General features: G+C 36.5%; 1 protein-coding gene across 1 annotated transcript in view; it reads right to left on the bottom strand.

Moving 5' to 3' along the window:
• The window catches only part of LOC134665106 (potassium voltage-gated channel subfamily H member 8), a 41,475-nt gene that overhangs the window by 13,283 nt on the left and 14,999 nt on the right, over nucleotides 1–13,193 (bottom strand). Inside the window, exons 3-4 of the mRNA XM_063521929.1 lie at nucleotides 2,074–2,183; nucleotides 253–373 (exon numbers count right to left, since the gene is read on the bottom strand). Coding sequence (XP_063377999.1) covers nucleotides 253–373; nucleotides 2,074–2,183 — 231 coding nt within the window. The remainder of the gene's footprint in view (nucleotides 1–252; nucleotides 374–2,073; nucleotides 2,184–13,193) is intronic.

The following is a 13,193-nucleotide window of genomic DNA, read 5'->3' as shown; positions in this document are numbered from 1 at the left end:
AAGACACTGGATGCGGGTCGCTGCCAACCGGTACGAATGGAGGTCCAAGGGGGAGGCCTATGTTCAGCAGTGATGAGATGATGATTAATAGCTTAAATTAAATTTAAAACCAATATTTGCCATGGTGTCAGGCTCACCATGTTTATGTATATCTGCATGTTAGAATAAATGTGTGATCTGATTCAAATGTATGATCATGAATATTAAGTTTATTGTTTCCGAATAACATGTGACTAGAACTGAACACTTTACCATTTTTTTTATAAAATATAAGTTCGAGTTTGAGTTCATGTTTGGAGTCCAGTGCCGCGTCGATCTCCTGCCGATGTTCGTCCCGGGTGTCCGCGCCGTGGAGAAACTTGCAGGCGCAGCCCTTAAAATGCAAATAACATTATCATACGAACCATATCAGATATTTTACATAATGCAAATGAGTTGCAAGACAATAATAAGCTTAGCCGTCCATGGAGATATGAAAACGATGTAGACTTTATCCGCGCGGACTCGGTATTATTTTGTTTTTCGTCGTATTTTCTCGGAAACGTTCGATCAGTACTTTTTGTACCGAGACTGACTGAAATAACAAGACACGTTCGTACGTTTCCGTGTAAATACGATGGAAATTAATTATGCACTACATCTGTATGTGTATAAAGATGTACAAAAGTTTTTTTTTTGCTCTAATATAAGACTAGAGAGGGAGTTTAAAATCGTCAAGCGATTGGGCTGTAGGACGAGTACAAAAATGAGCATATAGGTATGCATGGTAACGATTCACAAGATGCCGATTTAAGTTAAAAAGCGTATTACCTAGTTAGTTTTTACAGAAAAGGAACTGGTTTGTTTAAATTTCGCAACTGATATGAAGACCGTACGGTATTATTAACATACGATGGTACTTCTGCTTATCCAAAAGAGGATTTAACTTATATCTTAATTCTAAGGATTTTTTAGTGAACAAGGCAGTTCAGTTTCATCTAAAAACTTGTGGGTTTAATTAACTTGAACCAAAATTACGATTAGGTACCTTACTTTCATCCGGCTCACGGTAATATGATTAAAGGATTAAGATTTAATCTAAAACGTTTTTTTAACCGGTCGGGGGTTTAATCTTAACCGGTACGATAGAATTATTTTACGTGCCTAACATTTTTATTTTCTCAAGCAGTGTCAGAAATGTTTCTTACCTACATATTAATTGTACAGTCATAATTTTATAGATGGTGACAGCTGTTCTGGCCAATTATATCGGGTTCCCATTCTTAGGGCTGATTTAGACGGCGCGTGAACTCGCATGCGATTTTAGTTACATTACGGACTGTGGATTACGTCCAATTCAACCGACCAATCAAAACCCGCAATGGTATGAAACTCGCATGCGAGTTCTCGCATCGTCTAAATCGGCCTTTATTTCTATAGTAACGCACCTTGCGTTACGATAAATTTGCCCACTTTGATACTCACTAATTGCTGACTTGATACGAATACGTATCTGTCAATTTACTGTAGTTGATAAAAAACCAAATAAAGTGCTGAGTGTGGACTTTTAAATGGTTGCATGTGGTCAAAGGACAGCTGTTATTATATTACTTACCTAGACATTATTTTTAAAATTAACGAGAAGGAATAATAATTATAATCATAATAATTTACTTATAAAACCAATTCATATCTAGGTACGTCATTAATAAATAATTAGTAGTACCTACTGATACAATACATGATACTCATCATGATAGTTATTACAAACAGTTCTAATTAATTGAGAATATAATAATAATAGTCAATTTTAAAATGTATTTAGCATGTTTATACTACTTGGAACATTAAAATATAGTAAACAGTAGTTATTGCGCCTTACACGTAATGAATTTCGTCGTAGCTATAAAACGATTGCTCGGTAAGCGACTGCTTTAGGCGAAATTTAAAGCTGCCCAAGCTTGGAGCATCAATTATGTTTTTAATGAAGCATTAACGAACCTGTTCATCCCGTTTACTAAGCTTGTATAAGTACATATATGTGTATATGTGTACGTCATGTAGGTATTTTAACAAGATTTAAACGATGACTACCTTCTGCATGATGTGTGCCCTCGCCCACCCCGTCAGGTCACAGAATCCGTCCGAGCAGTACACGATCGGGTATGACGGCACCTGCGCGTTGCCCAGCACGAAGTTGCTATCTGTCAACAAACGATTACTTTCAATAATCACACCTGTTCACAAGGATCGGTCACAGCTGACTCTACAAGAGTCGGGATGCGACAGAGATGGTTTCAAAAAGGTGGAGAGGAGAAAGAAGCCACTCCTTACGAAGGTCGAGGAAATCGTTGAGTATATACGATTCAACTCCAGATTCATCCTGAGGATCGTGAAGTTGGAATCTCGACACAGTGTGAATTTTAATTCTTTTGTGCTGAGCGTTCCAACTGAACATCTAGCGACCTTCACCAAGGAGGAGTTTTGGCCGAAGAGTGTCAAGTTCCGGCGGTTCCGCGGCCGGCTCCCTGACACTGCGGGGTTGTGACCCTGTATCTCAGCCATAATTGTGTGTCTTTAGTTTTAAGATATATTTTATAATAATTATGTATGCTAGTTTTAAGGTATTTATTTAGGGGCCAATAGTTACCTGAAAATAAATATTTTCATTTCATTAATTTAATAACATTACAGCTTTTATCACACAATTTCGGACTTTTACAATAAAGCTAACATACATTAAAATACCTATGACTTTATCCTACTATGATAATTTGTTAACAGGGTTCAAGAGTGAAAGGATATATCAAAAAACAAAAAGCTAACAGTGCTCATTTTAGGAAAAACCGGTTCGAGTTTTTATTTTCCGCCACCAATCCATTAGGAGTTATGACAAGTTTAAGTGGCTTCTCTAATTTAGCGTTTGCGGTGTCAATGAAAATTACATTTATCTTGGAACATCCGATTCTGCAACTTTACACTGAATTGTATTGTTTTATAATATACAATAGATTAAAGGGCAGTCAGGACTTGCGAATAAGGAGTTTTGTACACTTGGATCCAGAAACGGGTAAAATATATATTTTATTTATTTATTTTGATCAGAGTTACATAGCAGTTCCTAAGTATGCGAGTGAGCAAATAAAAACAATTTGTTTGAATAAACGTTTACTGTATACCCTAAAATGACACGAAGTACAAAATAACTAGATGCTTGTAGAGGTAACGACCGCTATACGATAAGCGACGTTGTTTGACGTATTCGTATTTATCTCCCGTTGATGTGTGAAAAATCATAAGTGGTCGAATACCTACGTATAAATAAATAAATAAATATTATAAGACATTCTTACACAGATTGACTAAGTCCCACAGTAAGCTCAAGAAGGCTTGTGTTGTGGGTACTCAGACAACGATATATATAATATACAAATACTTAAATACATATACATATAGTGTTAAAATTGGACATTAGCAATCCACAGTTAGGTGACAAGTTGACAATGACGACCAAACCTTGGCCCCAGACTAGTTAGATTATTAACAAAAGAAAAAAGAGTAATATCCCAAAAATATTTCCCCAAAAAGTGTTAATAGCTGTAAACAGAATCACATTACATAAATTGCGACAGAATCAGGTGCACAAGAATACCTCATTCTTATCAGTTTTTCCATTTCAATAAGAATTTAATTAATCTTCTTCACGGCGGGAGAGGATTTGCGTTCCTAATAATAATCATCTAGATTTTTTCATTCAAGGGCGAAAATATGCGAAATTTTCACGGCAAGGTAAGTCTGAAAATTTCTTTAGTAATTTTGCTCAGCAAGTGTCGGATTTCGGTGTCGTAATTGACATTTGTTGAAAAGTTTTTAGCTCCTTATATACTGTAACATTATAATTTTATTTCGAGTTCGCTCAAACATATCGTTGCTGAAGTAAGATTTGATGAAAGCCTTTGAAGAGAGTACACAATACGAAATTGATTTCGGTTGAGCCTCGGGAAATTGAAGCGCTCTTTTGTTTTAAATTAAACCGTCCTTTTAGTTCTATTGCTGACGTTAAAATCACTTAGTCGATTGCAGTGCCTGTAGGCACCATAGATAGGTCATTATTTATACAGGATGGACTTTTAAAAGTATTGCAAAATCAGTGTTTCTCCTTTAGTGGATTACGAATAAATTGTGGAACGTTCTGAGAGCCTAGCCAAGATGCGAAACGAAATGGTGCGACAGAGACAAACATTTAATTTCGTTCGCTGCAGCGCAAAGTGGCATTTTTGCTAGGCCCCTGGTATTATTTATAAAAAAAAAATGGTAGTTTTTCTCTCGCGAGATGTGATGTCACGGCGCTCATGAATGGCGGCGGAATGTAGATCGGAGAGCGATAATCCTATAAAACCGTGGTTAAACCACATAATTTGTTAATTAAGTTCCGTAAGTAGGTGTACGGATAAACGAAACCTCTGCATGTGCATACATTTTGGCTTTGTTGCGCAGTTTAAGCGCGCCGGCACAAACGCAAACATACCCTTTCCCTGAATAAAGCAGGGGGTAAAAGTATTTAAAGTGGAAGCCGAAGTTTTGATTGCCGTCGGTTGGCTCAGCAGACGCACCACCAACGATCATATCACCTTCAGTCTAAAAAGGGACTTTAGTACAATCGGCGCTTACGTTGTGGGTTGCTGTTTTAGCTTTAGAGCGTCGTTTATAAGGGTTTAAGCGCCAGCTGCTCTAAAGTCCCTTTTACACGGTATGACACAATGTATACCCACATGTGCACGAGTACTTATTCTACGAAAGCTCGCATGATGTCGAAAGTTGAAGCAACTTTCATATACCAACTGAAGTTTAATATGATGATGAACTCAAGATTATTTATGTTAGAACCTATAATAATTTATCAAGGTATATACAATTAGAAGAAAAATATTTGAAATGTTAAATAAACACTAACTTTGAAAATGTGATAAAGGCATTCAAACCCTTGAGGAGAAAGATGATAGATTCATAAAATAGTATATAATAATGTAAATCTCATTAAAAGCAGTAAACCAATAATTTATATTTCTAAAAGAGTAACTTACATATGTTCCAGGCATAGAACTTAATGATAGGTATTTTTAAATATCATCGTGCTTATATTTGTTGCTCAGTGTGCCTGAGCTGAGAATTTGATAACCATTTTTTTTAATGAAATAAAGAGAAGAGATTAACATTCACAGAAATTGAGATCCACAGAGCACAAGTCCCGTCTAAAAACACATCTACTATAGGCTTCGGTCAAGATACAATATAAGTAAATAATAAATACCTAATGATATACATATAAGTACTTACAATAATATATGTCATCCACAACACGTATCGTCAAAAATTTCGAAAAAAAAAAAGATATTGCATTTGATATTTATTGAAATCAAATTTTACAGCATCACAGCTAACACTAATGCACTGTAAAATTAAGTAGTAAAATTAAATAAGTAATAATAAAGCGATTAATAAGCTACCTATTGCATGTTTGATTCGCAAAAGTGTAAAAAATCTTTAAAAACTTTATGAATTTGGTCGGCAAACAAATTGCATTAAAATAGGCATCAAAATTCCCAGCATTTCAACTACCGTAAAATGGGGTGAGTAGGGTCAAAACTGAAATTCAAACTTCGATAACATTTTATTTTTACATCTGAAAACTGAATGGTGTATATTATAAGTGTTCCGGACGTTTGTATTTTAGTTCTTATTTTATTTTGGGTAGTTTCATAACTTTGACGATAAAGAGGAAAACCCCACCTCACCCCGTAGTAGCTCGTATTTGGGGTGAGAGGGGTTTTTATACAAAGGTGATTTCGGAAGATTGCTGGATCGATTTTTTTTTATTATGCGTATTACTATAGCTCCATTTTATATTGGAATACATTATTTTTGTAGCAGTAGCCTTAAAATCCCTTCTCACCCCCCTCTCAAACCTTCTCTCCCCATTCATAACCCACCTCTCCCCGCGAAACCTTACTCACCCCGTTTTGCGGTACCTATAGGTATATATCTATCTGATAATGAAAAGGAATCAGGCTCCTACGTACAATTACTTACGAGTAAGCATTTTTATTTTTATTGTAAAGATTGATATTTTTATCGCCACACACCAAACTCTTCTGCCCGAATGAACACTTATGATATCACTTTATTGTCCGTCCGTCGATTTATTACGTCTATTAACGTACGTAAGCCATCATTCCAAAGTTATCGTATTTATTGTCTCAACATAATGAAAAAGATGATAAATTATGGCGTCGTACCCCCTTAAATATGATGTAACGCGGTTTATCCGAACCGCGTAAAAAATAAGTACCTTAACGTATGAGTCTGAATCAGTTTCAGGCGTCCGCAAACTTGATCGCGTAACGCTACGTCTTACGTAGGCGAACAACGCGCGAACGCGGCGCGGCGCGGCGCGGCGAAAGCGGCCGCCGCCGCGCCGCGCCGCGCCGCGCCGCGCCGCGCCGCGCCGCGCCGCCTGACATTCGCGTGCAAATCGCGCCGCACCGCGTTCGCAACGAGATCGCTTACGTAGGACACTTCTATGGGCATCAAAGGATTGATTTCGCCGCGCCGCGCCGCGCCGCGTTCGCGCGTTGTTCGCCTACGTAAGACGTAGCGTTAGCAAAAACCCGAGATTGATGAAGGAACGGTGCACAGATTACATGTTTAGTTGTAGAGCAGATACGCCACTCTCAGTCAAAATTCCTTGGCAAAACTTGGCAATGTTTATCTTCTCCCCAGAAATACGTACCAACGTTACGTATGTAACGTTACACTTGCCAAGTGAACGATTTCAAACAAAATCCTCGTAACAAAAGTGGAAGGTCGTAACAAAAAAGATCACTAACTTCTTAATTAGGTACGGTAGAATGGGGTGACTTTCAAATATAAGGGCGACTTTAAAATTCTAGTTTTTAAGTCATAATATATATTTATGCGAGATTTTTTACAGCAGGTGAATATAAATATATAGTAATCTAAATAATTACAGAAACATTTTCTGTATATAATGAATAATGGTAATTAAATCTATCAAAGTAACCCCAAATTTTCCAAAGTCACCCCGGTCTAGGGTACTTATTTCGAGCCTTTTTGTCTTGAAAGCAAAAACGTACGAATATGTCTAGATTTGCAGATATGTCATGATCTGAATTCAAACTGCGGAAAGGCCACGGAAAGGCGTATTCCGTGTTGTCAATAAGTTTCGTCTAGGGACAACGAGGGTATGGTAATTTGCTTAACCGATAAGTTGGCGGTAAAGACTGTCATGTCTTCGTCATTAAATGCTGTTTGTGCGGCGAACAACCGGTAATTCTGCGGATTATGTTATCTGTAGCGAGGGTGGCACTTCCGGTCTCTCATCTTGCCGCTTTCAGCGCATACGGCTACTCGTTTGCGCGCCACCGAGTGAAAGCAAACAGACACAAAGGTTGCCATAGTCTTACGGAAAAAGTCGTTTTAATACGCTCCACAGAGTCTATTAATGCGTAAGGTGCTAATGACACTACTTTTGTTTACTTTTACTAGACTAGAGAACCAAAAACGATAAATACTAAATATATCTTAATGGGGTCCCTTTGTATGACATAAAGTTTTAAGTCATAATGTATTGTTTGTCATATTATCATTTGTCCAAAACTTATGATTTTCATAAGGTTATCCTATTTAAATAGGTAGGTTAGGTTTGTTTTATAGCAATCTAGAAAAGTTACGCATTTCTGAACCAAACAAATTATGACTTAAAACTTTTTGGGAAACAATAGATATCCATATTTTACTATTAATTATTTAACTAAGCAGTAGAGGTCAAAATAAGCAATAGTGGTCTAAATATTTTAACATGACTTTATTGTCAATATTGGAAATAAGAGATTGTTAAGAAACCGGCCAAGAGCATGTCGGGCCACGCTTAGTGTAGGATTGCGTAGTTACCCGTCCGTCACAATAGGCTGCCTTGAACGGGAGCTATTAGAAAGTACTAAAGTATAATTTAAGAAGTGGTGGCCGAGGTGGGTATGACGTCTGACTTTCAATCCGGAGGTCGCGGGTTCAAATCCTGCTCGTACCAATGAGTTTTTCGGAACTTATGTACGAAATATCATTTGATATTTACCACTAGCTTTTCGGTGAAGGAAAACATCGCGAGGAAACCTGCATACATCTGCGAAGAAATTCAAAGGTGTACCTATGTGAAGTCCCCAACCCGCATTGGGCTAGCGTGGGGACTATAGCCCAGGCCCTCTCGCGCATGAGAGGAGGCCTGTGCTCAGCAGTGGGAACGTATATAGGCTGAAATGATGATGATGATGAAAGTATCATGTAGGTACATAAGAAGTAAAAGGAATGGTTTACGTATTTTTACTAAGGGAAGACTTTTTGCGAAATTAAAAAAATGGTTTAACTGATCATATTTGCTGTAGTTTTGATTGAATGTCTATTGATAAGCCCAAAGGGTAAAACGGGACCCTATTACTAAGACTTCGCTGTCCGTCCGTCCGTCCGTCTGTCACCAGGCTGTATCTCACGAACCGTGATAACTAGACAGTTGAAATTTTCACAGATGATGTATTTCTGTTGCCGCTATAACAACAAATACTAAAAACAGAATAAAATAAAGATTTAAATGGGGCTCCCATACAACAAACGTGATTTATGACCAAAGTTAAGCAACGTCGGGAGGGGTCAGTACTTGGATGGGTGACCGTTTTCTTTTTGCTTTTTTTGTTTTTTTTTTTTTTTTTTGCATTATGGTACGGAACCCTTCGTGCGCGAGTCCGACTCGCACTTGCCCGGTTTTTTTGAACCCATGGCTGAAGGTTATTTAGGCGTAAATTTACGAGTAGGGAATGCCATCATACCTAGTAACATATGAAACTTTAGGCCTATTTTTAATAATTTTTGTAAAATTTATTTGTAAAAGGCTGTTTGTTTTCTAAATAAAATAAAAAAAAACCGTCCTCAAAAATGTTTACGGAGCAAAGCCTCAGACGGGCAGACAGACAGGCAGATGCGACGCAACTGTAAGGGTTCCTAGTTAATTACGGACGAACCTAAAAACGAAATGGGATACCTAATCCTTTTTGGGAGATAAAATATTAAATTATATAATGAATGGTTTATGGAATTCTTGCATGTTACTTTTTAGTTTTTGACGATTGTGATGTAAATTCTTATAATTTTGGCTTAGGCAAAGTTGTACTGTAATTTATTTCATGAAATAAATAATCTAATCTAACCTAATGAAATTTGAAGTATTCTATAACTAAGCACCTTATAATAGCATATGTTTATTTTTATTTTGTGCGAAAGCACGCACGAGCAATTCCCAACGCCCCAAGGAAATACACATAGGTAGTACCTAATTTTCTTTCATATTGAACGTAAATTCGTAATAACTTGTAAGTATCCTAATTTGGACCAAAAGTGGCACTCGAAAGTCAGGGGTGCGTTGCGGGAAACGGGAAAAATCAATTTAACGAGACCTGTTTTAAGAGATATGAGACTTATAAAAATTATAAGGGTCATACACATGCAGGAAAACTTTCTTCTGTTTGCGAAAATTAAGGATATAATGATGACTCACGCTAAACCGGGCCGAGGCCGGGCCGGCGCTTCGTTTCCTATGGAAAGCAGCACCGAGCAGCCGTCATAAAAAATTAAATGTTGGACGCCCCGGCCCGGGCACGGCCCAGTCTAGCGTGTCATCCTTAACGGATCGGAATTTCTGAAATTGACTTACGAGTATATGGCTATTATTCGGATCCGTCGTGAATTTCGGTTGTGGCAAAAATAAAAATTAATTTATATTACTGATTTTATTGTAGTAGTTTCGCTTTTCTGTTGCAAAAGTTCAGACGTATATGAAGACGACAAGAGCCAATCAAGTTTATTTTTAGATTTAAGGGACAAGTATGCACTAAATACAGGTTCCAAGAGCTAAATGGCTTTTATTATGTAGCTTCCCCCATTCTGAGGTATTTCTACCGCTCGAAAAGTACACGCGAGTCAGACACTCCTCACAACCAGAATAAGTAAGGTCTTCTGTTAAGAATATTTACTACGGATTTCAAGATTACAGTTTTACTGGTTAAACCAAGTGTTTGACTTGGAAAATTACGAGAATACGGCTTCGTCTCAACCGGTCGTCAAGTACCTAGTGTTTTCGTTCCTTCGGGCACTTTGAGAGTTGTAGAGCAGTCTTCAACACGCGATTCTTTTCATTTTATGCAGGCTACTAAAAATAGAACCTTTTACATTATTTCAATAGCAATATAGTTCGGCACTTTCATTAAAAGCTGTTAAAGGAATCACATGTTATATATGCTGCTCTTATAAGGAGGACTAGTAATTTGTTCATAAGATACATATATAATATCAACAGAATATAACATGACTCATAGTATTCGTACCTACATAAAGGTTTGGTGTTTCTAACGCTTTCCTGACATAATAAAAGTTGTTCAGTATGACCTACATATTCATCCCTCAGAGTATGTCAGACATAATAAAATCTTTAGGTACATAGGCAATTCCTTCAATTGGTGCCGTATACAAATATACAGAGGTAAAAAATATTTTTATATGATGTATTTCTACCTAGGTACTTACTTATATGAAACGAAACTACAAAACACATTCTATCGCTCCAAATTTTTTGGGCTGTCTTTATTCCTAGTACTTAGAGTTCATAAGTCTTTAAAATAAGAAAAAAATACAACATCAACAAATTTATTGTCTGTCAGATAACTAACTAGACAAATTAGGTAAATAAAAATATTTTTTACATAAAGTTTTAAAAACAAATACTTATTAGAAAGAAACTATAAAAGATGTGATTATTAGCGAAAAGAATTCTAATACGACCGCACAATGCACATGGCCGGATTATTAACATAATCGATAGGTAAGTATATCATATAATTCAGGTATTTTTTAAACGGTGCGCTCCAAATCGTTCTCATATTTATCCGAGTAACTCCGCGGCATAACATATTTTATGTAATTTGTATAGACGTCAATTGGAGCGCAAAATGTAATACGGAAGTCTTAATGGATTTTCCAGGAACCGAATATATTAAGTTACAACCCGAAACATAAACGAAATTTCAATATTGGGAGGTGTGCTGATGTTTAATATTATGAACAGACGCCCTTTTTCGCCTAAATCCGACTTATCCCTGCTAAGAACAGATTTGCAAGCTAAAAGAAACACAGTTTGTTGACAAAAAGGGACTTGTTAGAAAAGTTGCAAGAAAGAAATAATAATCGTGGCGAAGTTCAGTACTTATGTGAATGCTTATTGTAAATCTAACCATAATATATGTAAATGTTAAAAAAAATAGGCAATGTTCTATATGCCACGACAAGCCAAGAAGTTAAATAATACCTATGTACTAAACTGCCGTTCTTCAAAGTAATTTATAACAGAGAAAAATTTGATATTCATATTCATATTTTTTTTACATGTTTAAACTACCACATTTTATATTATTTTAAATACCTACTTATGTTGGCAGGGTTTAAAAATTTTTTTGTAGTTTTTATTTTGCAATTTGTATCGGCATAACTGATAATAGTGATAATATCTAATTTCAGCTTTCTAGCACTAACGATCACGGAGCAAAGCAGCAGACGGACAGACGGACATGGCGAAACTGTAAGGGCTCCTAGTTATATATAGTTATAGTTATTTATTATACTAGAAGTTACAACTTTATTGTTACATACAATGCTCCACAAAACTACATTTAGTTTGACTGTGGAGTCTCAGTATACTATAATACTATACTTAATTAAATTTAAAAATTAAAATAGGTTTACATTCGTAGTTGAAATAGGTAGGTATATCATGAATACACTATAGGGTAACACATCCCCTATAGAGTATTCAGGAGATACCTTTTTAGACTGATTTTAAATCTATTTATTTTGGGCTCTTTTACTATATCCGTGGGCAAAGTGTTCAGTAAATAGGTTACCCTTACTAGGGTGACTACGGAACCCTAAAAAAGATGCGTGAACAGAAAATAGGGCTCGAAACTGTTATACAGGATGGCGATGGCCCAAAACTATCTTGAATTTTTTAATGTGCATATGCACATTGTTGATAATTGTTGATAATTTTGTCGTTTGTGTAACAAAGCTGTAGGAGAATATTTTGAAGTATGTTTTGTTTAAGTTAAATTTGATAAATTTGATTGTATTTTTAATAGCATTTTTTGTCAACGTATTTTTAAGCCACTCTGAATTTTTCCTCGGCTCTTTCTTCGAATTCAGCCGTATGTCTAAGCCGTGTGATATTGACTATATTGCAAAACTGCACAGGTCGCGTAGCCAAGATGCCAATCGCTAACGCTCCGTAGCGATCGAAACGCAACGGTCACTGTCGCACTAATATGGAAGAGTGATAGAGAGACATAAAGCTTTTCGCTGTCGAAGCGATAGCAATTGTAACCTTGGCTAGGCCGGCAGTTCTGAAAGTCCGCTGGTGTCGTCACTATTATATTTCACAAGCCGCAATATGACCGGGAGATTATAAAACTTAGTTTAACCGAGTAAAATTTTCCTCATAATAAGCTCCGTGTTGAAATGAATTGAAGTTAATTTCGGTGAACATTATGTGCCATAAAATTTCGGCTACCGATTGAACATAAAGCCGAACGGAAGAGGAATTTAATAACGATATAAATATCGACAACGTCGCGGGCACACGTTAGTTGGAAATAACTTTAGTGCGGTCATGACTGCAACACACAGACATAATATCTGCGTAGATCAATCATACGCAACCCATTCACAATATTGAGAAGATAATATTTTACACTGGCTCAGCAGTGGGACGTATATAGGCCGAAATGATGATGATGATGATGAATATTTTACACAAGTAAAGTTAATAAGCGAAATATCCCAAAAGTCACTTCCGTCTTGGTTCGTTAAGTGGAATCTTGAGCATCGCGAGACTTTCAAGGCACGAGGGTTATACAAACTTTGCTACCGAGTTAACTGTAAATCAAATCCACCAAATGCGACTAATTATTTATAATACAAATCATTACTTAAACAGTAGATTCCACCAGTATGAAGAGCTCACAATTGGCATTACATTACTTTGCGACTCTTGATGAAGTATTACTTTCTCATCAGTTTTTATTTTTCTATAAATGAATAAACAC

This window comes from Cydia fagiglandana, chromosome 6 (assembly GCF_963556715.1).
Source record: "Cydia fagiglandana chromosome 6, ilCydFagi1.1, whole genome shotgun sequence".
In the NCBI taxonomy this organism is placed as follows: domain Eukaryota; kingdom Metazoa; phylum Arthropoda; class Insecta; order Lepidoptera; family Tortricidae; genus Cydia; species Cydia fagiglandana.
The sequence above is the reverse complement of the archived record's forward strand: the minus strand, read 5'-3'. Positions and strand labels throughout refer to the sequence as shown.